Source organism: Ranitomeya imitator, chromosome 1 (genome assembly GCF_032444005.1).
Source record: "Ranitomeya imitator isolate aRanImi1 chromosome 1, aRanImi1.pri, whole genome shotgun sequence".
Taxonomy (NCBI): domain Eukaryota; kingdom Metazoa; phylum Chordata; class Amphibia; order Anura; family Dendrobatidae; genus Ranitomeya; species Ranitomeya imitator.
The window spans coordinates 730,754,023-730,781,450 of NC_091282.1; the positions used below are offsets into that span (position 1 = coordinate 730,754,023).

The 27,428-nt window shown below is 42.9% G+C and overlaps 1 protein-coding gene across 3 annotated transcripts in view; it reads right to left on the bottom strand.

Moving 5' to 3' along the window:
* Positions 1-27,428, bottom strand: part of ARMH4 (armadillo like helical domain containing 4) — a 255,572-nt gene that overhangs the window by 153,312 nt on the left and 74,832 nt on the right. For all 3 annotated transcript variants that reach the window (XM_069733187.1, XM_069733193.1, XM_069733201.1), the window contains exons 4-5: positions 10,705-10,905; positions 1,832-2,086 (exon numbers count right to left, since the gene is read on the bottom strand). In XM_069733187.1, the coding sequence (XP_069589288.1) occupies positions 1,832-2,086; positions 10,705-10,905 (456 nt within the window). The remainder of the gene's footprint in view (positions 1-1,831; positions 2,087-10,704; positions 10,906-27,428) is intronic.

Sequence of the window (27,428 nt, forward strand, 5' to 3'; positions counted from 1 at the left end):
TTGTCACAACAACGGGGAAACTGATTTGAAGCCACTTAACAAATTACATTAAGGAATTGCATTATGAGCAATTGCCTAATCTGAGTTTATATTTGTACTGAGCCTAATTTCTTATCGCTATCTGGTAGAAACCTGATAGCAGAATGTTCTGCAGCCTATAACTTGACAGGTATTCAATTGCATGGACAATTTATTTTTCACTTAAATGCATGTATTTGGGGCTTAAAATAATTTTGGCGATTGAGTTTCATTATAAATTTTGCAACAATGGGCTTTTACAGTCTCTTTGCACATTTCTGGCTGCAGAGTGAGCTAGCTAAGGATCAGTCAGTGAGCTTGTTTTTATGGGAAGATTGTAAGCCAATATTCAGACGTCCGGTTTTGGTTTGATTTTCACAGAGACGGAGGAGACACTTGGACCAAACTGCAATCAAAATAATCAGTCCGGTTTTTTTAGTATGTGAGGTCTTACTCTTGTATCTTTCATTTCCTAAACTCCCCTATGCTGGTTTATGCACACAGACCACATCGAAAGTGGAGCTGAACTTTGATGTGATCGGATATCAGCTAAGAAGAGTTCAGAAGAGACAGATCAAAGATTTATAAACTCCCTATTGGAAGAAGCTCACTGGCAGGTTCTTAGTTGACTCTTTCTACAGCCTAATGGAGCAAACGTTTGAGTGACACCTAAATGTAAAAATTGTTTTAGCCCAAAGTACATGCATTTAAGCAAAATAAAAAAATTCCCCCAAAGGTGTCCATACCCTATCAATATAACACCAGGTATTGCATCAGTCTGTCTTATCTAATGCAGACGGCGGTAAAGAGCAGAATTATTCTGCAGAAGGTGCTATCATTTCCCAGTCATTCTGTGTTCCGGTAATATATCGAATAATGCACTCCTTTCTGTAAATTATAAGAGTGCATGTATAAATATTTTTAATAATTTACTCCATGAGTTATATTACACTAAATAATACACACCTCAGCAGCTGCAGACCCTCTTTTTGAAGAGTAAGTTGCAGATTCCTGCTTACTATTGATTAGTAAGAATTTAAAAAATAAATAAAAAATCCATGTCCTTTGCATAAAGAAGATCTGCATTGTTTTAGATTTGTACTGTAATGTTCCTCAGCAGCTGGGGCATTGTACTGAAGCTGCTTAAGAACCTCTTTTTTAAAAACCTATAGAGTGATGATACACTTACAGGGAAGAGATGTTTTAAACATGATATAGAACTGTAGATGCAGTCAGTATTAAAGGGATTCTGTCAGCAGGTTTTTGCTAAGTAATCTGAGAGCACCGTGATGTAGGGGGCAAAGAGCCTGATTGCAGTGATGTATCACTTACTGGGCTGCTTGTTGTCATTTTGATACAAATTTTCTCTGCTGCAGATCTAGCAGAGCTCAAATGCTGAGCTCTGTATAACCCCGCACACACATCTGATTGGTAGCTGTCAATCAGTGGTGGTGGGGGTGTGGTTGGACCAAAAGGCATAGGACATCTAGTCCTGTAGTGATAACCTCCTTCTAAGAAAACATTGATTGTATTGAAACAGCAACACAGGCTTGTAAGTGATACATCGCTGGAATCAGGGTCTCAGGCACTACATCACGGTGCTCTCAGATTAAATAACAAAAACTGCTGGCGGATTCCCTTTAATCCCTGTGTTATCAGAACATTCTTGTTACTATAAAACAGCAAGAAGATTACAGTAAGGAGTTCCAATTTAAGCAGTTGTCTATGTTGGTTCCCAGACAGTTTCTGTAACTTTGCACTTCATAAAACACTTTTCCAATATCACACATGAATAGCGCTGGTTACTTCTTACCTAGGCCTTGATTTTGCTGTTCCCACTCCATGGTGTCGGGGACTGGATAAGCTGCTCCTTCAATCAGGGCAATATTACCATCATCTTCAAGAGGTTCTTGAGAGGACAGTCCTGGGAGGGTGAAGAGTGGGATGTCTGAATCCCTTTCTGAGCTTTCTGAGTCATTATCTTTATTATCCTCCTCCTCTTCTTCATCGTCTTCATCTGTCTCATCATCATCTTCATCTTCCTCGTCTTCATCCTCCTCATCTCCCTCTGTACCAGCAAGAACAACATGGGAGGTTAGAAGGTCTTCAATAATCACCCACCTTACTTGTGCTACCTGGAATATATCTGACTATTCCTTCTGTAATGTACTTGTACGCAGAAGCAATTTTTTAGTAAAGCTGCCTACAGACATTTGGTAAGTTGGCCGAGCATCTAATGTGAATTGGGGTTACCACACTCTCCTCTGACAAGAAACATAGAAGATGAGAAGGATCAGGCATGTTGAAATCCAAGTTGCTGTATCCCTTTTTCCCACTGGACATAAGCTGGTGCCAGAAGTGTCTGGCACTGGCTTAATATCATCTCCCCAATGATAATACATGTATGCTTGGGCTTGAACGAAGCCGTTCCCGCTTGTGTAAGGAATAGTGGGAAGGAATAAGGATTGAAGTGAATGATCGCGAGTCTTGCATCCCCATTACTCTCAGGATCAGCGGTGGTCCCAGAGGTTGGGCTTCCACCGATCACAGAGTAAAAGGCCTTATAAGGTAGGATTACCTCTTTACGTTGGATTTTCTATAGCTTCTTTGGCCAATTTCCTCCCAAGTCTCCATTTAACAGGAAGACAGGAGTAAGCATCTCCCAAACATCTCCGGTGTGTTGAAATGCAGGAGACAAGGGATTCAGTGGAATTAGGCATTAGGTGAGTATAACTGTGTTTGTTATTTTTAAATAAAAATATAAAAGTGCGTTTTGCTTTTATTTCAAATAAAAGACTTTATACTTGCTGTGTGTTTACAATACAACTATAGGATTAGCAAAGCCTCAGAATTGGCGCATCTAAAAGATGTGTCGTTTCTGGGCAGCTGCGGGCTGCTATTTTTAGGCTGGGGAGTCAATATCCATCGCCCCTTATCAGCCTGAGAATACCAGCCCCAAGCTGTATGCTTTAGCTTGGCTGATTTTCAAAAGATGGGGGGCACTCCATGCCGTTTTTTTAAAATTATTTATTTAAATAACTAAAAATACAGCGTGGGTTCCCCTCTATTCTTGATAACCAGCCTTGCTTAAGCTGACAGCTGAGGGTTGCAGCCCCCAGCTGTCAGTTTTGCCTGGCTGGATAACAAAAATACAAGGGAACCCACACCGTTTTTTCTCCTTATTTATTAATTTATTGCACAGGAGCCGGCTGATGAATACTCTCATCAGCTGCTGCCTGCTCTTATTTTTATTAGTGGCAGCAGGTGTAGGCTGTTAGGAGTAGTAGTCCCATCAGCACCAGCTGCCCTTACTATTATCAGTTGAATATAACTCTCAACATTCTCCCCTGCTAGCGCTGATCACAGCGAGAGCAGGGATCAATGATGTGAATGGTTATCAGCACCTGGCGCAGGGGAACAGCGCGAACTGTACCGCAGTTCCCCAGGCGCCAGTACGTGTCACACTGATGTCATCCATGTGTCATCTGTTTGCACATGTGTGGGATGTTTTGTGGTCCGTGATGCTGTTAAAAAAAGGACATGCCAGCGCATTTTGCCGTGGATACATACTGACATGTGCATAGACCCAATCACTTGAATGGGTCTACGTGTGTAAGTGTCTCTGGTACGTGTGAAAACTGTACTGGACACACCACACTGACCTATGAACGAGATCTTAGCTTTAGGCGTAATATTTCAGAGATTTATCTGGAAAAGTCTAAATGAAGGAGCAGGGAAAAAATGACAGACTGATGGCACATGTTAGATGGGAAGCTGGGAACACAGAGATGAGACAGCGAATCAATGGAGCAGCAGAGCAGTTAGGAGAAATAATGACACGGTGACGTCTGAGTGACAACGTACCGCTCTGGCAGGTCTGCATGGCTGGAGGAAACATGGAGCAAGCAAACTGCACAAAAGCTGAATAAAAAGAGAAAGCGGTGCCGATCACTAAAAAACTGCATCCAAATCACTCACAAAATGATAATAGAGAAGATGCAGGGGAATGAGGGGTTCACTGTTCTGCAATGAGTCTTGTGATGTGAATCAGAACGGTTCTCTGGTTGCATTCGGGGATGGGGGCGGTTTACTATAAAATGGTGCAAAATCTCTGAGCTTCTATTAGTAATTCACCGGCGATCCAAATAATTAAAAAATGGTGGATTATCGTCATATTGATATGTGAAGTGTAATATCATGTAAAGGGGATGTCACTTGTATTTGTCTGTGCTGTGTGATCACAAGCCTGCAGGTATATTTGATCCACAGCAATAAAGATTAAATGGAATTTTGGACTAGTGTCTGCTACTAGCACCTCGGCCTGAGAGAATTCAGTGGCAGAGAAGAGACAGTACGCATATGTGTTAAAGATGTTCCTCATGTAAAATTTTAAGCATTTTACAGTGCCAAAAAGTTACGTTAAATGGGTGTATTTTTGGCTAAAAAATACTTTCTGTAATTGGGTTTCATTTAAAAAGCTTGCCTTTTGTGGCTTCTGTGTTGCACAGTTTTTTTTGCTGACTGCGGAATGAGTTATCTGAGAATCCATCAGTGAACTCATTTTTACTGTGCAATAGGAGAGTTTGTAACTCTTTTATCTGTCTACTAGATGGTAGCCCGATTCTAACGCATCGGGTATTCTAGAATATGTATGCGTAGTGTATAGCACAGCCCACGTAGTACATTGCGCAGCCCATGACCGCACGTCATCATCTCGCGAGACCGCAATGCATGGAGCGGTCACTGGGGCGTCGCGAGAAGCGGGAAAGGCCGGTTCCTGATCCGGGGGGCCACCGGAGGGTGAGTATATAACTATTTTTTTATTTTTTTTAACATTAGATCTTTTTACTATTCATGCTGCATAGGCAGCATGAATAGTAAAAAGTTGGTCACACAGGGTTAATAGCAGTGTTAACCGAGTGCGTTACACCGCGGTCAACGCTGCCATTAACCCTGTGTGACCGGAGGGGAGTATGCGGACGCCGGGCAGTGACTGCGGGGAGGAAAGAGCGGCCATTTTCTTCCAGACTGTGCCCTTCGCTGATTGGTCGTGGCTGTTTTGCCACGACCAATCAGCGACTTGGATTTCCATGACAGACATTGGCCGCGACCAATGAATATCCGTGACAGACAGACAGAAAGACAGACAGACGGAAGTGACCCTTAGGCCTCTTTCAGACGTCCAGATAATTCCGGTACCTGAGAAATCGGTAGCGGAATTATCCGTGTGCTCACGTAGCACATCAGTGTGGCACACGTGCGGTATCCGTGTGCCGCCCGTGTGCCGCCTGAGGACCACACGGACTGTGCAGGAGAGACAGCGCTACACTAAGCGCTGTCCCCCCTGCGTGGTGCTGAAGCCGGCATTCATCTCTTGTCCCCTGCAGGAGAGAAGAGGTGAAAGATCAAGTTTTTGTTATTTTTTGTTAAAAATAAAGTTTGCTGGTGAGCTCCCGCCTCCCATCCCCCGTGCGCCGCCCGGCCCCTTGCATAGAAATACTCACCTAGCTCCCGCGATGTCTCCTCTCAGCGCCGGCAGCAGGTCCTGTGTGAGCGGTCACGTGGGACCGCTCATTACAGTGAGGAATCTGCGCATATTTACCACAATGTATTCACGCATATTTAAGGGTATTTTTTTCTGTCAGAAACTGCCAAAAAGCAAATAAATAATTCCAGGCCAGCAGTGTGAACTGTGCATATCTACATCCCCATCTAAATAAATGGGTAAAACCTGCACCAAAATGTCACTTTACTGCGACGGAAACGGACACGCGCTTTTGAAAAGTGATCCCAAAAATTACTCAATAATCTATACTAAAATAACGCAGCGTGTGGATGAGATTACGTTAAAATTCATCCGCTTTGCTGTTTCTGTCAAATGTTGCATAAAAACTGCACCACATACGCAACCCAGACTTTGGTACATTTGTGAAAACCTCAGCATGTTCATTTCTGCTGCAGAAACCTTCCTGGTTTTTTTTTCTTTTAGAAACATCTGAGAAATCTAAATGATCTTCTATTCTAGCAGATCTCACTATTTCCTAAGAGCTTCTAAACCCCACACAATCCCTAAAACAGGATCTGTCAGAAGCTGCCGGTCTTTGCTTTTAATTTATTCCCGAGTATTCCATTTTTTTTTTAATTTTGTAAATCGCCCCCACATTGGTTCCAGAGCTATCGGCCTTTTAATGTAGTTTCATTGTTTTGCTCTTTACCTCGGGGGGTGTCTCACAGGATCCTCTGGGGCATGTTCTCAGGACGCCCTGCATTATTACTCTTTGAGTTCTGCCCCCTTAGTAAAGACCAGACCCATATCTATGTGTATCTACAAAAAAAAAACGAAAAATGGAATACCAAGAGGAGCAGCAAAAATAAAATAAAAGCAAAACATTGACTCCTTTAAAGGGGTTGTCTTGTGATTAAAGGGTTGGAACCTGCACATATCTCCAGAGCAGGGACCTCCCACTTTCCCCAAAGCTTCCAACCACCATTCATTGCTATGGGAGTTGTGAATACAGCTGAAAGTATTTGCTCCATCACCTAAATATGCCTCACTCTTGGGAACAGGGCTCGATTTCAAAAGGAGCGTCGAAAATCGCAGCGCACCCTTGCTCCAAAAATTGTCAAACAAGTGTGCTCAGCAATTTTTTAGAAATCCCATAGAAATGAATGTACCAGATCTACGCAGAAGCCACCGCTCCTCTGGCAGCTACACACGATGTTGGTAGATAGATGACGGTTTCCGCAGTTTATAATGCTGAGGATGTGACATGCACCATACTATGGATCTAACTGTTCCGGCCTCTATCATTGGATTTAACATAAAATAACCATCATTTGAAAAGAAGTAAGTGTTACAATGTTTGCTAGCAATGATGTTTTGCTGCAAAAAAAATATTTATGACAATAGCAATAATTTCGAAACTGAAAAAAATGTTTTATATTAGTCTGATCTGCAGGGAAATGTTCTACGGACAATTAATATGAAAGTGGGAAAACTCATCCGCAGGCCTGTACTGCAGTAATATCATGGAGTGTAGTGCCCTCTGCTGGACAAGCAGTGTAACGTCCAGTATCCCAGAGTCTGGATGAGCTACCAGTATTATTCTGGAGGTAAGGACTGGAAAGAAAATGCCTGGGGAAAAGAGTAATCAGCCTCTCCATGATGTCACTGCACTGGAAGGAAGCTATAAAAAGAATGCTGCGACAATGTTCAGGTGCGAAATGTAATGTTGCACAGATATGATCCAGAATTACTATAGAGACAGAGGACATTACACTGGGGTCTTAAATGGGGTATGGTCAGTTTGGAATTCATCCTCTATTCACAGGATACATGATAATTTCTTTATTGCTTGCTGTCCTGACTGCTGGGACCCCCACCATTCCCGAGAACTAGGAGCCCTGTGTGAATGCAGAGGAGTTCGATCATGCGCATCTCCACTCCATTCATTCTGAACCGCTGAGTGTAGCATTTTTTTACCCTATTTTTTTACACCATAAAGAGAAAAAAAAAAGCGTTAAATTTAGAATTCCGAGACTACGTTCACACTGGTTGTTTCTAGTTACAATTTTTCAAATTGCAGTAAGACCACCATGTTTTTGGCAGAATTTTTTAAAATCACAGCAGAAACGGAGTTGTTTTTCCGAGGTGTTAATAATCCACATAGATTGCCATACTCCATTTTAAATTGCATTGTTCCCTCTCAAAATTTTAGTATAGAAGGAAAAACACAAATCCATCAGCAGCAGCTGTGTCCATTAGCCCCAAAAAGTGCAACTATAAGAAACTACAAACAAAATAATGTAGAAAAACAAATTAGACTATATTAAATGGACACTGGGAGTAACAAACCAAAGTTTTGATAGATAGATAGATAGATAGATAGATATGAGATAGATATATAGATAGATAGATAGATAGATAGATAGATATGAGATAGATAGATAGATAGATAGATAGATAGATATGGGATAGATAGACAGATATGGGATAGATAGATAGATAGATAGATAGATAGATAGATAGATAGATAGATATGGGATAGATAGATATGGGATAGATAGATAGATATGGGATAGATAGATAGATAGATAGATAGATAGATAGATAGATAGATAGATAGATAGATAGATAGATAGATATGGGATAGATAGATAGATAGATAGATAGATATGAGATAGATATATAGATAGATAGATATGAAATAGATAGATAGATAGATAGATAGATAGATAGATAGATAGATAGATAGATATGGGATAGATAGACAGATATGGGATAGATAGATAGATATGGGATAGATAGATAGATATGGGATAGATAGATAGATAGATAGATAGATAGATAGATAGATAGATAGATAGATAGATATGGGATAGATAGATAGATATGGGATAGATAGATAGATAGATAGATAGATAGATAGATAGATAGATAGATAGATAGATAGATAGATATGGGATAGATAGACAGATATGGGATAGATAGATGATAGATAGATAGATAGATAGATAGATAGATAGATAGATAGATAGATAGATAGATAGATATGGGATAGATAGATAGATATGGGATAGATAGATAGATAGATAGATAGATAGATAGATAGATAGATAGATAGATAGATATGGGATAGATAGACAGATATGGGATAGATAGATGATAGATAGATAGATAGATAGATAGATAGATAGATAGATATGGGATAGATAGACAGATATGGGATAGATAGATATGGGATAGATAGATAGATAGATAGATATGGGATAGATAGATAGATAGATAGATAGATAGATAGATAGATAGATAGATAGATAGATAGATAGATAGATAGATAGATAGATAGATATGAGATAGATACGATAGATGGATAGATAGATATGGGATAGATAGATAGATAGATAGATACGGCTCGATTTTTCCAAAGCGTTTGATACCGTGCCGCACAAGAGGTTGGTACACAAAATGAGAATTCTTGGTCTGGGGGAAAATGTGTGTAAATGGGTTAGAAACTGGCTTAGTGATAGAAAGCAGAGGGTGGTTATAAATGGTATAGTCTCTAACTGGGTCGCTGTGACCAGTGGGGTACCGCAGGGGTCAGTATTGGGACCTGTTCTCTTCAACATATTCATTAATGATCTGGTAGAAGGTTTACACAGTAAAATATCGATATTTGCAGATGATACAAAACTATGTAAAGCAGTTAATACAAGAGAAGATAGTATTCTGCTACAGATGGATCTGGATAAGTTGGAAACTTGGGCTGAAAGGTGGCAGATGAGGTTTAACAATGATAAATGTAAGGTTATACACATGGGAAGAAGGAATCAATATCACCATTACACACTGAACGGGAAACCACTGGGTAAATCTGACAGGGAGAAGGACTTGGGGATCCTAGTTAATGATAAACTTACCTGGAGCAGCCAGTGCCAGGAAGCAGCTGCCAAGGCAAACAGGATCATTGGGTGCATTAAAAGAGGTCTGGATACACATGATGAGAGCATTATACTGCCTCTGTACAAATCCCTAGTTAGACCGCACATGGAGTACTGTGTCCAGTTTTGGGCACCGGTGCTCAGGAAGGATATAATGGAACTAGAGAGAGTACAAAGGAGGGCAACAAAATTAATAAAGGGGATGGGAGAACTACAATACCCAGATAGATTAGCGAAATTAGGATTATTTAGTCTAGAAAAAAGACGGCTGAGGGGCGATCTAATAACCATGTATAAGTATATAAGGGGACAATACAAATATCTCGCTGAGGATCTGTTTATACCAAGGAAGGTGACGGGCACAAGGGGGCATTCTTTGCGTCTGGAGGAGAGAAGGTTTTTCCACCAACATAGAAGAGGACTCTTTACTGTTAGGGCAGTGAGAATCTGGAATTGCTTGCCTGAGGAGGTGGTGATGGCGAACTCAGTCGAGGGGTTCAAGAGAGGCCTGGATGTCTTCCTGGAGCAGAACAATATTGTATCATACAATTATTAGGTTCTGTAGAAGGACGTAGATCTGGGGATTTATTATGATGGAATATAGGCTGAACTGGATGGACAGATGTCTTTTTTCAGCCTTACTAACTATGTTACTATAGATAGATAGATAGATAGATAGATAGATAGATAGATAGATAGATAGATAGATATGGGATAGATAGATAGATAGATAGATAGATAGATATGAGATAGATAGATATGGGATAGATAGATAGATAGATAGATAGATAGATAGATAGATAGATAGATAGATAGATAGATAGATAGAGAAAAAAATGGGACAGCACAATACCTATAGGCGGGTGCACAGGCCTCCACAGGAAAGCATCCATTACTTCCATGCCCCAATCCAGACAGAGAAAAAATGAAGGCAGCGCTCATTTTTGAGCAAGGCTCCATGTGAGCCGAAACGTCACCACGCCATGTGGGTCTGAATAAAATTCAAATTTTTTTCACTACAAATCTATGGAGTGCTGCCTTCATTTTTTCTCTGTCTAGATAGATGATAGATAGATATGGGATAGATAGATAGATAATTGATAGATAGATATGGGATAGATAGATAGATAGATAGATGGATGATAGATGGATGATAGATAGATGGATGATAGATAGATAGATAGATAGATAGATAGATAGATAGATAGATAGATAGATAGATAGATAGATAGATGTCATACATACCTTCAGATTCTAGCCTGTCCAACCCATCGGACGCTGTGGTGGTGATTCTTCTGGTTGGCGGGATGTCTACACTCACACGGGACACAGATGTGACTGTACTGATGACGGTGGTAGATTCAACCTCTGTGGTGGCCATTGGTGTAACAGGAGAGATAGAACTAGCCAGAAACTCCTCATCCTCCTTAGAGAAATGAATCAAATCTACAACAAAACACAGGTAAAGCTAAATATACAAATAGTATTTAATGTATATACATATTATAGACATGCAGATTTAATAGATGGACATTGCAGATAGAAGATGGATACATAGGAGGATTATAATGAGGTCAATCTGAGCTACCGCCTGGGTCCAAGGGGCTCATGGCCAGATTGCACTCAATTTAATGTTTTGTTTGCCACCATCGGCAGGCGCAAATATCCTGGCAGGGAACTTTCCTGGTGCTCCGCTATTAATGTGTATGGTACGTGAGCCTATATATAGGCAATGTGGGGGCTCACACTGTATGTAGGAGGCTATATGGGGCTCATATTGTATATAAGTGCTGTGCGGGGGCTGACACTGTGTATAGGGGTTATGTGGGGGCTCATGCTGTATGTAGGCTATATGGGTTCATATTGTATATAAGTGCTGTGTGGGGGCTGACACTGTGTATAGGGGTTATGTGGGGGCTCATACTGTATGTAGGAGGCTATATGGGGCTCATATTGTATATAAGTGTTGTGTGGGGGCTGTCACTGTATATAGGGGTTATGTGGGGGCTCATACTGTATGTAGGGGGCTATGTGGGAGCTCACACTGTACATATGAGGCTATGTGTGAGGTCATAATGTATATATGGAGCTATGGGGGTGCTGATACTGTATATAGGTTATGTGGGTGCCCATACTGTTTATAGGAGGCTATATGGATCTCATACTGCATATAGGAAGCTATGTACTGGGTCATACCGTATATAGGGAGCTATGTGCAGGCTCATACTGTAGGCTACATAGGGTTCATACTGTACATAGGTGCTGGGTGGGGGCCTCATACTGCATGTAGGGGGCTATGTGAGGTCTCATATTATATATAGGAGGCTATATGGGAGCTCATACTGTATATATGGAGCTATGTGCAGGCTCAAACTGTGTATAGTTACATAGTTACATAGTTATTAAGGTTGAAGGAAGACTATAAGTCCATCTAGTTCAACCCATAGCCTAACCTAACATGCCCTAACATGTTGATCCAGAGGAAGGCAAAAAAAACCCATGTGGCAAGAGTATGCTCCACATTGGGGAAAAAAATTCCTTCCCGACTCCACATACGGCAATCAGACTAGTTCCCTGGATCAACGCCCTATCACGGAATCTAGTGTATATACCCTGTAACATTATACTTTTCCAGAAAGGTATCCAGTCCCCTCTTAAATTTAAGTAATGAATCACTCATTACAACATCATACGGCAGAGTTCCATAGTCTCACTGCTCTTACAGTAAAGAATCCGCGTCTGTTATTATGCTTAAACCTTTTTTCCTCCAGACGTAGAGGATGCCCCCTTGTCCCCGTCTCAGGTCTATGATTAAAAAGATCATCAGAAAGGTCTTTGTACTGCCCCCTCATATATTTATACATTAACATAAAATCACCCCATAGTCTTCGTTTTTCCAAACTAAATAGCCCCAAGTGTAATAACCTATCTTGTTATTGCAGACCCCCCAGTCCTCTAATAACCTTGGTCGCTCTTCTCTGCACCCGCTCCAGTTCAGCTATGTCTTTCTTATACACCGGAGACCAGAACTGTGCACAGTATTCTAAGTGTGGTCGAACTAATGACTTGTATAGAGGTAAAATTATGTTCTCCTCATGAGCATCTATGCCTCTTTTAATGCATCCCATTATTTTATTTGCCTTTGTAGCAGCTGCCTGACACTGGCCACTGAATATGAGTTTGTCATCCACCCATACACCCAGGTCTTTTTCATTGACGGTTTTGCCCAGAGTTTTAGAATTAAGCACATAATTATACATCTTATTACTTCTACCCAAGTGCATGACCTTACATTTATCCCCATTAAAGCTCATTTGCCATTTATCAGCCCAAGCTTCTAGTTTACATAAATCATCCTGTAATATAAAATTGTCCTCCTCTGTATTGATTACCCTGCAGAGTTTAGTGTCATCTGCAAATATTGAAATTCTGCTCTGAATGCCCCCTAAAAGGTCATTAATAAATATGTTAAAAAGAAGAGGGCCCAATACTGACCCCTGTGGTACCCCACTGCTAACCACTACCCAGTCAGAGTGTGCTCCATTAATAACCACCCTTTGTTTCCTATCCCTGAGCCAGCTCTCAACCCACTTATACATATTTTCCCCTATCCCCATTATTCTCATATTATGTATCAACCTTTTGTGTGGCACCGTATCAAAAGCTTTTGAAAAGTCCATATACAGTACGTCCACTGGGTTCCCTTTGTCCAATCCGGAACTTACCTCTTCATAGAAACAGATCAAATTAGTCTGACATGAACGGTCCCTAGTAAACCCGTGCTGATACTGGGTCATGAGGTTATTCCTCTTGAGATACTCCAGTATAGCATCCCTTAAGGTACCTTCACACTCAGCGACGCTGCAGCGATACCGACAACGATGTCGATCGCTGCAGCGTCGCTGTTTGGTCGCTGGAGAGCTGTCACACAGACAGCTTTCCAGCGACCAACGATGCCGGTAACCAGGGTAAACATCGGGTTACTAAGCGAGGGAGTCCAGCAACGAAATAAAGTGCTGGACTTTCTGCAGCGACCAACGACATCACAGCAGGATCCTGATCGCTGCTGCCTGTCAAACACAACGATATCGCTAGCCAGGACGCTGCAACGTCACGGATCGCTAGCGATATCGTTCAGTGTGACGGTACCTTTAGAATGCCCTCCAGGATTTTACCCACAGTAGAGGTTAAGCTTACTGGCCTATAATTTCCTAGTTCAGTTTTTGTCCCCTTTTTGAATATTGGCACCACATTTGCTATACGCCAGTCCTGTGGTACAGACCCTGTTATTATGGAGTCTCTAAAGATTAAAAACAATGGTCTATCAATGACTGTACTTAATTCCTGCAGTACATAGGGAACTATGTGCAGGCTCATACTGTATATAGGAGGCTATATGAGGGCTAATTCTGTATACAGGGAGCTACAGTTGGGAAAATTAGTATTTGATACACTTCCGATTTTACAAGTTTTCCCACATACAAAGAATAGAGAAGTCTGTAATTTTTATCATAGGTGCACTTTAACTATGAGGGACAGAATCTAAAAAAAATCCAGAAAATCAAATTGCATGATTTTTAAATAGTTAACTTGCATTTTATTGCATGAAATAAGCATTTTATACAATAGAAAACATAACTTAATATTTGGTACAGAAACCTTTGTTTGCAATTACAGTGCTCAGAGGTTTTCTATAGTTCTTGACTAGGTTTGCACACACTGCAGCAGTAACTTTGGCCTACTCCTCCATACAGATCTTCTCCAGATCTTTCAGTTTTCGGGGTTGTCGCTGGGCAACATTGAGTTTCAGCTCCCTCCAAAGATTTTCTATTGGGTTCAGGTCTGGAGACTGGCTAGGCCACTCCAGGACCTCGAAATACTTCTTTCAGAGCAACTTTTTAGTTGTCCTGGCTGTGTGTTTCAGGTCTTTGGCTGCACTCAATTTTACTGTACTAAAGCAAGGAAATGTGCGATACATGAAATGTGAATAGCATAATGGCTTGTGAAATCTATGAAAAAACACATGAAATGCTTAGCACAAGATTTCGCCAAAAATTGTGAGCCCATCCACCAACGTCAAGGTAATCTCAGATCGGATGGGTACCTGACCTGTCTGTCTAGTGTGAACACTTACCTTGCTTTAGTACAGTAAAATTGAGTGCAGCCATTGATCTATTTGCTATGTAAGTCTTTTTTGGTTATGCACCAGTTCAGAATAGATTGCTGTTCAGTCAGTTTTCCTATAATTACCATGTACCATTTTTCTGACTTGAACGCCCCGCCCTTCACCATGCTGTGATTTTAATTACATCCGAACATAGTTGGTTCCGACCTTCCTATAAATGCAGGCTTTACCATGTTATTAGCCAGAGGTAAATGTTCACACTAGGCAGACAGGTCAGGCACCCATCCGATACGAGATTACCTTGACGTTTGGTGGATGGGCTCACAATTTTTGGCCAAATCTTGTGCTAAGCATCTCATGTGTTTTTTCATAGATTTCACAAGCCATTATGCTATTCACATTTCATGTATCACACATTTTCTTGCTTTAGTACAGTAAAATTGAGTGCAGCCATTGATCTATTTGCTATGTAAGTCTTTTTTGGTTATGCACCAGTTCAGACTAGATTGCTGTTCAGTCAGTTTTCCTATATTTACTATGTTTCAGGTCTTTGTTATGCTGGAAGACCCCGTCATGACCCATCTACAATGCTCTTATTGAGGGAAGAGCACCCCCGAAGCATGATGTTTCCCCCACCATGCTTCACCGTTGGGATGGTGTTATTGAGGTTGTACTCATCCTTCTTCATCCTCCCAATACAGCGAGTGGAGTTGATACTAAAAAGTTCTATTTTGGTGTAATTTGACCACATGACCTTCTCCCATGCCTACTTAGGATCATCCAGATGGTCACTGGAGAACTTAAAACGGGCTTGGACATGTGCTGGTGTGAGCAGGGGGACCTTGCGTGCCCTCCAGGATTTGAATCCATGACAGCATAGTGTGTTACTTACAATAATGTTTCACACTGTGGCTGTGGCCTTTTCAGGTGTTTGATCAAGCCCTGCCACGTAGTTCTGGGCTGATTCCTGATCTATTTCAGAATCATTCTTACCCCACAAGGTGAGATTTTGCATGGAGCCCTGTACAGTCATCTTGCTTCTTCCATTTTCTAATAATTGTGCCAACAGTTGTTGCCTTCTCACCAAGCTGCTTCCCTATTGTCCTTTAGCCCATCCCAGCCTTGTGCAGGTCTACAATTTTGTCCCTGGTGTCCTTATGTAGCTCTTTGGTTTTGGCCATGGTGGAGTGTGATTGAGTGTGTGGACACGTGTCTTTTAAACAGGTAACAAGTTCAAACAGGTGCAATTAATACAGGTAATGAGTGCAGAGAAGGGCTTCTTGAAGAAAAACTTAAATGTTTGTGAGAGGCAGAATTCTTGCTGGTTGGTAGGTGATCAAATACTTATTGAATGCAATAAAATGCAATGTAATAATTTACAAATCATACAATGTGATTTTCTGGATTTTATTTTTAGATTCTGTCTCTCACAGTTGAAGTGTACCTACGCTAAAAATTACAGACCTCTCCATTATTTATAGGTAGGAAAACTTGCAAAATCGGCAGTGTGTCAAATACTTATTTTCCCCACTATATGTGTGGGCACATACTGTATATATGGAGGCTATGCGCGGGCTCATACTGTATATTGAGAGCTGTCCCTGGTTTACCATGACAGAGAGGAGCCAGAAGACCACAGCATCTGATTTCTCCTTCTCCAGCACTGATTAGAAGCACTTCACTTTCTTATTAAACGGAGTTAATCTGCTCTGTTGAGAGCTCCTGGAGTGTTTAGTCTTTCAGCTGTTCCATGTTAGCCACTCCCATCTCCTATATAATCTGGGCCCTGGCTAGCACTCATTGTCAGACCTAGCTTATGTTGCATGGCTGGAGGTTGTTGGTGGGTTTATCTGTGACTGTTGCAAGGTTTACTCTCCTACTTTGGTTTAACCCCATCCTCCAGTCCCCAGTGCATTCCTCTGTTATATGTGTGAGTATATTTGTATGTTTGGTTTTTTTTTGTTACCCCTGTTCGTATTTGGTTTTTAGCCTTGTTGGTAAATTATAGTACACTATTACTCCCATCTTTCATGGGTGGTGTAAGAGTACAGACTAAGGGCGTATTCAAGAGCTAAGTCAAAACACATGGTACATGGCCCCGGCATCTTCACCATCAGAAGTAATTCAGGGAACAGGGCGAGTTAGGGCTCCCCTAGTGTTAGGGAGAGAAGGAGCCCCTAGTCCTGGGACACCCTACAACAGAATCGTTACATTAGCTCTGACCGAAACAATTTTTTTATCCATTATGGATCCTATCACTGCTCTGACAGGGTAACTGCAGCAGTTCAGCCTGGATATGGCAGATCTACGCACTGCCATTTTGCAGCACCCTAACACATCAGGTTTGGGCAACATGTCTCCCAGGCAACCCTTAGTGGAGCCCAAGATTGCTTTGCCTGACAGGTTCTCTAGGGGGCCGTCAATAGTTTGTTGCTTTCAGGAAAGCCTTACTTTGGGGATTGGGGATAATAATCTTGCTACTTCAGGGTGACCTGCAAGTATGGGCATTCTTTTTCCCGTTTCACTCCCAGTCACGACAGATGGTGGAGGAAATTTTTCTGGCGCATGGTCATATATACGACGACTCTGTCTGTGTCTCCCTGGCTGAGTTCACACTATGTCAGCTTCAGCAGGGAGACCGGCCAGTGGAGAATTGCTCCACGTTTCGGAGGTGGACCACTGACACTAAGTGGAATGACTCACTGCTCCGTAGTCAGTTCTGTGAAGGACTATCAGTAAGAGTGAAGGATGATTTAGCCTTGTATGAGACTCCAGTTTCCCTTGATTTTTTTTGGAAAAAATCTGGTCAATTTAAGGAGCGCTATGGCTATAGAGCACACTGCAATAGATTAGTGGTAAACAAACCGTTTATTGAACCACTACACGTTTCAGCAGGAAGGTAGTAGTCGGCTGCCGAAACGCGTAGTGGTTCAAAAAAAGGTTTGTTTACCACTATTGTATTGCAGCATGCTCAATAGCCATAGTGCTCCTTAAATTAACCACACTGTTCCCAGAAAACATTTACATTCCCCTTGAGGGATTGTGGCTGTAGCAGCTAGGGGCCATAGAGTTCGTCTTCAGGTAAAAGGACCTGAAGTGACGTCACATCTTGTGAAGTGACATCACATGACTAGATCTTGGGCCCAGGTGACCAGACCAGGAAACACAGCACAGGAGAGATCCCGAAGCAACAGAGCAGGAGTGCACAGAGATGTCCGCTACCGGAGTTGTGCAGGGGTGCACAACCCTTCCAGGTGAGAAGGTAATCCCCCTACCTTCCATTGAAACATCCCAATCAAACCACCTGGTGCTTCTCATGCTGCGCTCTTCCATATTTATTGTCTTCCAGTTTCCCTTGAGGCGGTTATGTCTCTGGCGATCCGAGTGGATTGCCATCTTCAGCAGAAACATAAAGAGACACCCCAATGGGCGGAGGCCCGGGGCCAAGGGAAACTTGGTCTGTGGCATCTGAGAAACCTATGCAGTTGGGTGAGGCAACTCATTCTAGAATGCAGTTTGTTGTTCAGCGCAGAGGGGGAGTGTGTGTTTTTTTTGTGGTAGAAAAGGCCATTTTGTGTCCTTCCCTATCTCACTGTAAACAGATGCTGGAAAAGTAAAGAGCCTGGGTTTTGGGGAGGCTAGCAACCGGAGTGTACATATCGCCTCATTGGGTAGAACACAATTTTTTCTGCCTGCTGAAATCCATCTGGGCAAAATAAGGTGGTTATTTCTGTCTTTATGGATAGTAGGGTGGGGTTTACTTTGATCTACTCTAGGTTCATACAGGTCCTCAAACCACACACACTGTCAATCGACTCTACACCATTGAGACAGGGGTATTTTACTCAAGCCGTCTAGGGTGAACATCTACAGGTAGGGGTCATGTACTCAGAAGGTATTGACTTATGTGCTAGAGGGCCTGCCCTCTCCTGTGGTTCTTGGACTTCCTTGGATCACTCTTCACAACACTGTGGTAGATTGGCAGACTCGGGAGGTGGTAAAGTGGAGTGAGTATTGTCAAGGACAATGCTTGGGCACCCGGCTTGCAAGGGTGGATACCCAGTCTGTGCCTAAATACCTGTTGGACTTTGGGGATGTGTTCTCAGAGAAGGGGTGGCAAGAAATTCCTCCCCAACATCCTTATGACTGACCCGTAAATCTTGTCCCTGGGGCCAAGCTGCCAAAGATCAGACTATATAATATTTCTGGAACAGAGATATTATATAGTCTAATCTTTGGCAAAGGGTCATATCACACCATCTTCATCCCCCATTGCTGCTGGGTTTTAATTTGTAAAGAAATAATACGGGGGGTTACACCCCTGCCTAGATTTCCACAAACTCAATCAGATCACAGTCCGGGATCCATATCTGTTCCTATTCATCCCCGACCTCTTTAGTTAGATTGTAGGAACAAATGGTTTAGTAAACTGGATCTCAGGGTACCGTCACACAGTGCAATTTTGATCGCTACGACGGCACGATTCGTGACGTTCGAGCGATATAGTTACGAGATCGCAGTGTCTGACACGCTCCTGCGATCAGGGACCCCGCTGAGAATCGTACGTCGTAGCAGATCGTTTGAAACTTTCTTTCGTCGTCTAGTGTCCCGCTGTGGCGGCATGATTGCATGGTGTAACATATATCGTATACGATGTGCGCATAGTAACCAACGGCTTCTACATCGCACATACGTCATGAAATTATCGCTCCAGCGTCGTAGATTGCAAAGTGTGACAGCAGTCTACGACGCTGGAGCGATATTGTTACGACGCTGGAGCGTCACGGATCGTACCGTCGTAGCGATGAAAATTGCACTGTGTGACGGTACCCTTAGGTGGGTGTATAATCTAATACGTATTAAAGAGTGGGATAAGTGGAAAACAGCTTTCAATACGCCTGAGGGACAATATGAGAACCCTGTGATGCCATTTGGGTTGATGAATGCTCTCGCTGTCTTTCAGCACTTTGTAAATGACATCTTTAGTCACCTGGTAGGTAGATTTGTGGTAATCTATCTTGATGACATATTCATTTATTCACCTGACCTTGAGTCACATCAGGTACTGTACGTGTCAGGCAGGTCTTACAGACACTCCGACAACAAATCCTTTGTGAAACCAGAGAAATGTATGTTCTAAGTTGAGGAGATTCTTTTTCTCGGATATGTGTTATTGTCCACTGGTTTTCTCATAAATCCGGCGAAAGTGCAGGTAGTTATGGATTGGAATCATCCTGAGGATTTGAAGGCGTTACAAAAGTTTTTTTTGTTTCGCCAACTACTACCACAAGTTCATCAAAAACTTTTCGGTAGGGTCCAAACCTCTGATGGATATGACTGGAAAAGGGACAGACTTTTCCAAGTGGCACAGTATGGGCAGGGAGTGTTTTTGTCATACAGCCTGACGTCACTCAGCCTTTTATTGTAGAAGTTGACAAGTCTGAAGTTGGGTTAGGGGCTGTATTGTCCCAGGGTGCGTCTCCTGGTAAATGGAGTCCATGTGCATAAAACCTCTCATACTCGTCCATCTGGGTCTCTTCAACCATTAATGAGGACGGCATGGAGGCTTTCCTCACAGTTTTCAAATACACTGCAGAGCGGGAGAGCTTGCTGGTATCCCAGTGGGCTGAAGTGGTGGCCCCCTTTCTGACAGGAGATGCCCAGAAGGCATACCTGGACCTCAGTCGGGACGATGCTCTGGACTACGTGAAGGTGAGATCCTTGCCAGAGTGGGGGTTAATACCTATGTGCGGGCTCAGCAGGTGTACCAGTGGTCCTTTGCGGAGTGTCGTTCTGCCAGGTCTCAGGCATATGACTTAGGGCATGTTTCCACGGTCAGGATTGCATCAAGATTTGATCAGGATTTGACGCAGGTGTTTTTTGATGCGTTTTTGGTTGCGTTTATTCTGCATGCGTTTTTGATGCGTTTTTTCATAGCCTGCTTTTTTTTGTCCCTTGAAATAAAACTGATTGAAAGTTGCCTTCTGGGAAGAAGAAAAAAGGGATTTCCTGTTTGCAAATACATTTTTTGCTGCAATGCCTCTAGTTTTACTGCCAAACAAAAGGAAGAGAATTATCTACTTGATAATTCTCATTATGAGGCTGAATATGCTACAAACAGTAAGTACTGTATATACTCGAGTATAAGCCGACCCGAGTATAAGCCGACCCCCCTAATTTTGTCACAAAAAACTGGGAAAACTTAATGACTCGAGTATAAGCCTAGGGTGGAAAATGCAGTAGCTACCGGTAAATGTCAAAAGTAAAAATAGATACTAATCAAAGTAAAATTAATTGAGACATCAGTAGGTTAAGTGTTTTGGAATATCCATACTTAATCAGGAGCCCCATATAATGCTCCATAAAATTTATGATGGCCCCATAAGATGCTCCATATTAAAATATGCCCCATATTATCCTGCATAAAGGTTAATAATGGCCCCATAAGATGCTCCATAGACACATTTGCCCAATATAATGCTGCACAAATGTTGATTATGGCCCCATAAGATGCTCCATACAGACACTTGCCCCATATAGTACTGCACAAACGTTGATTATGGCCCCATAAGATGCCCCATACAGACACTTGCCCCATATGATGCTCCACAAACGTTAATTATGGCCTCATAAGATGCTCCATAAAGATATTTGCCCCATAGAGTGCTGCACAAACGTTATGGCCCCATAAGATGCTCCATAGACACACTTGCCCAATATAATGCTGAACAAATGTTGATTATGGCCCCATAAGATGCTCCATGCAGACATTTGCCCCATATAATGCTGCACAAACGTTGATTATTGCCCCATAAGATGCTCCATACAGACACTTGCCCCATATAGTGCTGCACAAACGTTATGGCTCCATAAGATGCTCCATACAGACACTTGCTTCATATAGTGCTGCACAAACGTTATGGCCCCATAAGATGCTCCATACAGACACTTGCCCCATTTGCTGTTGCTGCGATAAAAAAAAAATCACATACTCACCTCTCCGTCGCTCAGGCCCCCGGCACTTTCAATATTCACCTGACTTCGTTCCGGCGCCGCTCCATCTTTGGCGTCTTCTGCACTGACGTTCAGGCAGAGGGCGCGCACTAACCACGCTGAAGACGGAGCAGCGCCGGAACGAGGAGCAGGTGAATATCGGGCAGTGCAGCGCTCCCCTCCCCGTTATACTCACCTGCTCCTGGCGTGGTGCAGTCCCTGTTTCCCCGGCGCCGCAGCTTCTTCCTGTACTGAGCGGTCACCCTTACCACTCATTACAGCAATGAATATGCGGCTCCACCCCTAATGGAAAAAAAACGCATCCTGCGGGCAACTGTGCAGGATGCGTTTTTTCTCCAAAACTACGCATTGCGACGTCCGTCACACGACGCTAGTGTGAAAGTAGCCTAAACTGATCAATATTTCTGCATTGATGCCAATTTATTTTCTTAACCTAAATCACATTTCGGAGACTTTCAACTTTCAAAAGAATAATTTATACAACCAATGGATGAATTTAACGTCAGGTTATAAGCTTTTATTTACATAACATGGATAAGCGACTTAACTTGTCAGGGAGTGTATACTGTGTGGCCTGTGCTATATATTACGTGGGTTGTGTTATATACTACGTGGCTGCTATATACTACGTGGCTGCTATATACTACATGGCTGTGCTATATACTATGTGGCTGTCTGTGTTACGTGGGCTGTGCTATATACTACGTGGACTGTGTTATATACTGCGCGGGCTGTGTTGTATACTGCGTGGGCTGTGTTATATAGAACGTGGCCTGTGTTATATACTGCGCGGGCTGTGCTATATATTACGTGGGCTGTGCTATATAGAACGTGGCCTGTGTTGTATACTGCGCGGGCTGTGCTATATATTACGTGGGCTGTGCTATATATTACGTAGGCTGTGCTATATATTACGTGGGCTGTGTTATATAGTACGTGGCTTCTATATACTACGTGGCTGCTATATACTACGTGGCTGCTATATACTATGTGGCTGCTATATACTACGTGGCTGTGCTATATACTACGTGGCTGTGCTATATACTTTGTGGCTGTCTGTGTTTCGTGGCCCGTGCTATATATTATGTGGCTGCTATATACTATGTGGCTGTGCTACATACTACGTGGCTGTGCTATATACTATGTGGCTGTGCTATATACTACGTGGCTGTGCTATATACTTCGTGGCTGTGTTATATACTACGTGGCTGTGCTATATACTACGTGGCTATGCTAAGCACGATGTACATACATACATTTTCTGGAATACCCAATGCGTTAGAATCAGGCCACCATCTAGTTTTTGATAACCACCCAGATGAAGCAGACTGCTGCAGCCTGATATTAAAAGACTGGCAAGGCCCATGCATTTTGGTCCTCACCAGCCTAAAAATACCAGCCTGCAGTAGCCCCACAATTGACGCATCCAAAGATGGGCCAATGGTGGAACTTTACCCGGCTCTTCCCACTCCTGAGTAGCGGTGGGATATGGGGAAATAAAGGGTTAATGTCACCTTGCTGATGTAAGGTGACATTACGCCTTGTTAATAATGGAGAGATGTCAATAAGACACCTATCCATTAATCCAAAGTTTGTAAATGGTTAAAAAAATACACAGCCAGAATAAAATATTTTAATGAAACCAGAATAAAATATTTTACTGAAATAAAACACAACACAGTTTTAACATCTTTTTATTGTACTCTCACTCCTGCGAAACCCTTGATCTCCTGTAAAAAAAAACAAAAAAAAAAAACCAACAGTATACTCCCTGTTCCGCCGTTGTCCAAAATAATGAAGGTCCCACGACGAGTTCAGCTCTGATACATCTGGATGCCAGGCTAAGCCTGACATCCAGACACAGCAGAGCTGCTTACCGGAGGAGATTCCCCAGCGGTCATGTCTAATGCATTTCTCACGGCCAGCTGATCACGAGAGTACAGCTGATTGGAGATTACTCCGTCTCCGGCGGTCACCTGCACGGAACTTATCGTGATAAGCTGGCCGTGAGAAATACACTACACTGCCAGGGAGAGAGTAATGGCCAGTCACCTGTACTATCAGCTGGCCGCGAGAAATCCATTCCTCGTGACAACCGGTAAGCAGCTGGGCATCAGGGGGCTATTAAATTAAAAAAAAAAAAAAAAAAAGGACAAGACGGATGCACTAACCTCTCTCTCTCTACGGAAGTTCCTGTGTCTCATACTTCCGTATGTGACACAGGAACTCAACATATGTTAATTAGCCGACGTGCGTAGTAAGCTGCATTAACGCATGTTACTAATCATTAGATGCGGTTTTACCGCATTTAATGATTGTCTATGGGAAATTTACAGTGCGGCGATGGAGCGGCAACGCATTGTAAACAGACATGCTGCGTTCTGAAAAGACGACCCGAATGTCCGTTTACGTGGGTCTGCCGCATGCGTGTTTTAGTGCAGACAGGATTTCGGGAAATCCCCTCCACTATGCTGTAACACTGCGTGTTTGACGCTGTGGCTCTACGCAGCATCAAACATGCAGCGTTTCCTGACTGTGGAAACACACCCTTACTGCTGCTGGTAAAAAAATGGCTCCAGCCTGAGACCTTGACCCCACTCCAGACGGTGGAAAGGGTGGTGGTCACCAGCTGGCGAGGGCTTTGCCAGCAGCCATACAGCGTTGGGTAGGACAAGAGGACCCGGGCACTCTGGACAAGGTGTTAGGAATGATTGAGCGGTATACTGCCACTCAGGACTTTATACGGGACACTGCTCCACTCCAGCTGTCACGTAAGGTCCCGCCAGCTCAGGATCCTGGGAAAAGTCCACGACCCACCACTGGGGCTAATCCGGATAAAGCCCGTACTGAAGGGTTATCCCGAAAGGAGACTGACAGCAGACCCATGTCCCCTAAATCAGCCCCAAGGTTCCCTCGTGTTGCAGCTATTAAGTGTTGGCGGTGCCAGGGCCATGGACATGTGGCTGCCAACTGCCCCCTGACAGCTGAACACATGGACTGCAGATATACTCGCCATGTGCAGAAGCGTATCTAGGGGGGGCAGCCGGGGCATGTGCCCCGGGCGCAGTTGGGCCGCCTAATGTGGCGGTCTGCAGTGTCTCATCCCGGAGGCTGCAGTGCGCTGGCTCTGAGGAAGAGAAAAAGACAATGATGGGAATGATGGGGTAGGAGGCAATGATGGGGGTGGTGGAGAAGGCTGTGATGGAGGTGGTGGAAAGGGCAATGATGGGGGTGATGGAGAGAGCAAGGATGGGGGAGAATGCAATGATGTGGTGGAGAGGGACAATGCAATGGTGGTGGCAGAAAGGGCAATAATGGGGTTGTGTAGGAGGAGGAAATGGTGGAGGTGGTGGAATGGGCAATGATGGGAGTGGAGGGGCAAAGAAAATGATGGGGGTGGTGGGGGAGGAGGAAATGATGGAAGTCGTTGAATGGGTAATGATGGGAGTGGTGGAGAAAAGACAATGATGGGGTAGTGGGGGAGGATGAAATGATGGAGGTGGTGGAATGGGCAATGATATGGGGTGGTGGGGGAGAAAGCAATGATGAGGTGACAGATTCCCTTTAAGTGTGCTGTTCCAATGTCTATCTTTAGATAGATAGATACATAGACAGATAGATATTAGATAGATAGATAGATAGATAGATAGATAGATAGATAGATAGATAGATAAAGAAATAGAAAAATAGAGCAGCACATTCAGCATGGAAAGGATCTGGGTGCAAAAGAGCTTCCACAGACATATATCAAACCTTGCACGTAGTAGTCCAAAAAAGAAAGCAGAACACCACTGTCTGTGAATAAGGAGCTATTTTATTTAGCCCATGATGGTGACGTTTCGGTTCAGTGTAGCGAACCTTTTTCAAGCAGTACTTCCTTTTTTTGACTACTACATAGATAGATACAGTGGGGCAAAAAAGTATTTAGTCAGTCAGCAATAGAGCAAGTTCCACCACTTAAAAAGATGAGAGGCGTCTGTAATTTACATCATAGGTAGACCTCAACTATGGGAGACAAACTGAGAAAAAAAAAATCCAGAAAATCACATTGTCTGTTTTTTTAACATTTTATTTGCATATTATGGTGGAAAATAAGTATTTGGTCAGAAACAAAATTTCATCTCAATACTTTGTAATATATCCTTTGCTGGCAATGACAGAGGTCAAACGTTTTCTGTAAGTCTTCACAAGGTTGCCACACACTGTTGTTGGTATGTTGGCCCATTCCTCCATGCAGATCTCCTCTAGAGCAGTGATGTTTTTGGCTTTTCGCTTGGCAACACGGACTTTCAACTCCCTCCAAAGGTTTTCTATAGGGTTGAGATCTGGAGACTGGCTAGGCCACTCCAGGACCTTGAAATGCTTCTTACGAAGCCACTCCTTCGTTGCCCTGGCGGTGTGCTTTGGATCATTGTCATGTTGAAAGACCCATCCACGTTTCATCTTCAATGCCCTTGCTGATGGAAGGAGGTTTGCACTCAAAATCTCACGATACATGGCCCCATTCATTCTTTCATGTACCCGGATCAGTCGTCCTGGCCCCTTTGCAGAGAAACAGCCCCAAAAGCATGATGTTTCCACCGCCATGCTTTACAGTAGGTATGGTGTTTGATGGATGCAACTCAGTATTCTTTTTCCTCCAAACACGACAAGTTGTGTTTCTACCAAACAGTTCCAGTTTGGTTTCATCAGACCATAGGACATTCTCCCAAAACTCCTCTGGATCATCCAAATGCTCTCTAGCAAACTTCAGACGGGCCCGGACATGTACTGGCTTAAGCAGTGGGACACGTCTGGCACTGCAGGATCTGAGTCCATGGTGGCGTAGTGTGTTACTTATGGTAGGCCTTGTTACATTGGTCCCAGCTCTCTGCAGTTCATTCACTAGGTCCCCCCGCGTGGTTCTGGGATTTTTGCTCACCGTTCTTGTGATCATTCTGACCCCACGGGGTGGGATTTTGCGTGGAGCCCCAGATCGAGGGAGATTATCAGTGGTCTTGTATGTCTTCCATTTTCTAATTATTGCTCCCACTGTTGATTTCTTCACTCCAAGCTGGTTGGCTATTGCAGATTCAGTCTTCCCAGCCTGGTGCAGGGCTACAATTTTGTTTCTGGTGTCCTTTGACAGCTCTTTGGTCTTCACCATAGTGGAGTTTGGAGTCAGACTGTTTGAGGGTGTGCACAGGTGTCTTTTTATACTGATAACAAGTTTAAACAGGTGCCATTACTACAGGTAATGAGTGGAGGAAAGAGGAGACTCTTAAAGAAGAAGTTACAGGTCTGTGAGAGCCAGAAATCTTGATTGTTTGTTTCTGACCAAATACTTATTTTCCACCATAATATGCAAAAAAAATTATAAAAAAACAGACAATGTGATTTTCTGGATTTTTTTTTCTCAGTTTGTCTCCCATAGTTGCGGTCTACATGTAAATTACAGACGCCTCTCATCTTTATAAGTGGTGGAACTTGCACTATTGCTGACTGACTAAATACTTTTTTGCCCCACTGTAGATAAATAGATAGATAGATAGATAGATAGATAGATAGATAGATAGATAGATGTAGCGCAAGCGCCCCAGTAGCGCAAGTGTCCCGGACTCTTTCTTTGTGCTGCTCTAATTTTCTTATAGATAGATAGATAGATAGATAGATAGATAGATAGATATTTGAGAAAGGATTGTATGTCCAAAACGTCGCCACGCCATCGGGCATTAAAGATCACCATTTTGGAATTTTTGTGCTATTTCCCCTTTTTTGCTATTAGATAGATAGATAGATAGATAGATAGATAGATAGATAGATAGTGTGAGGCAGTGACCGATGTTATACG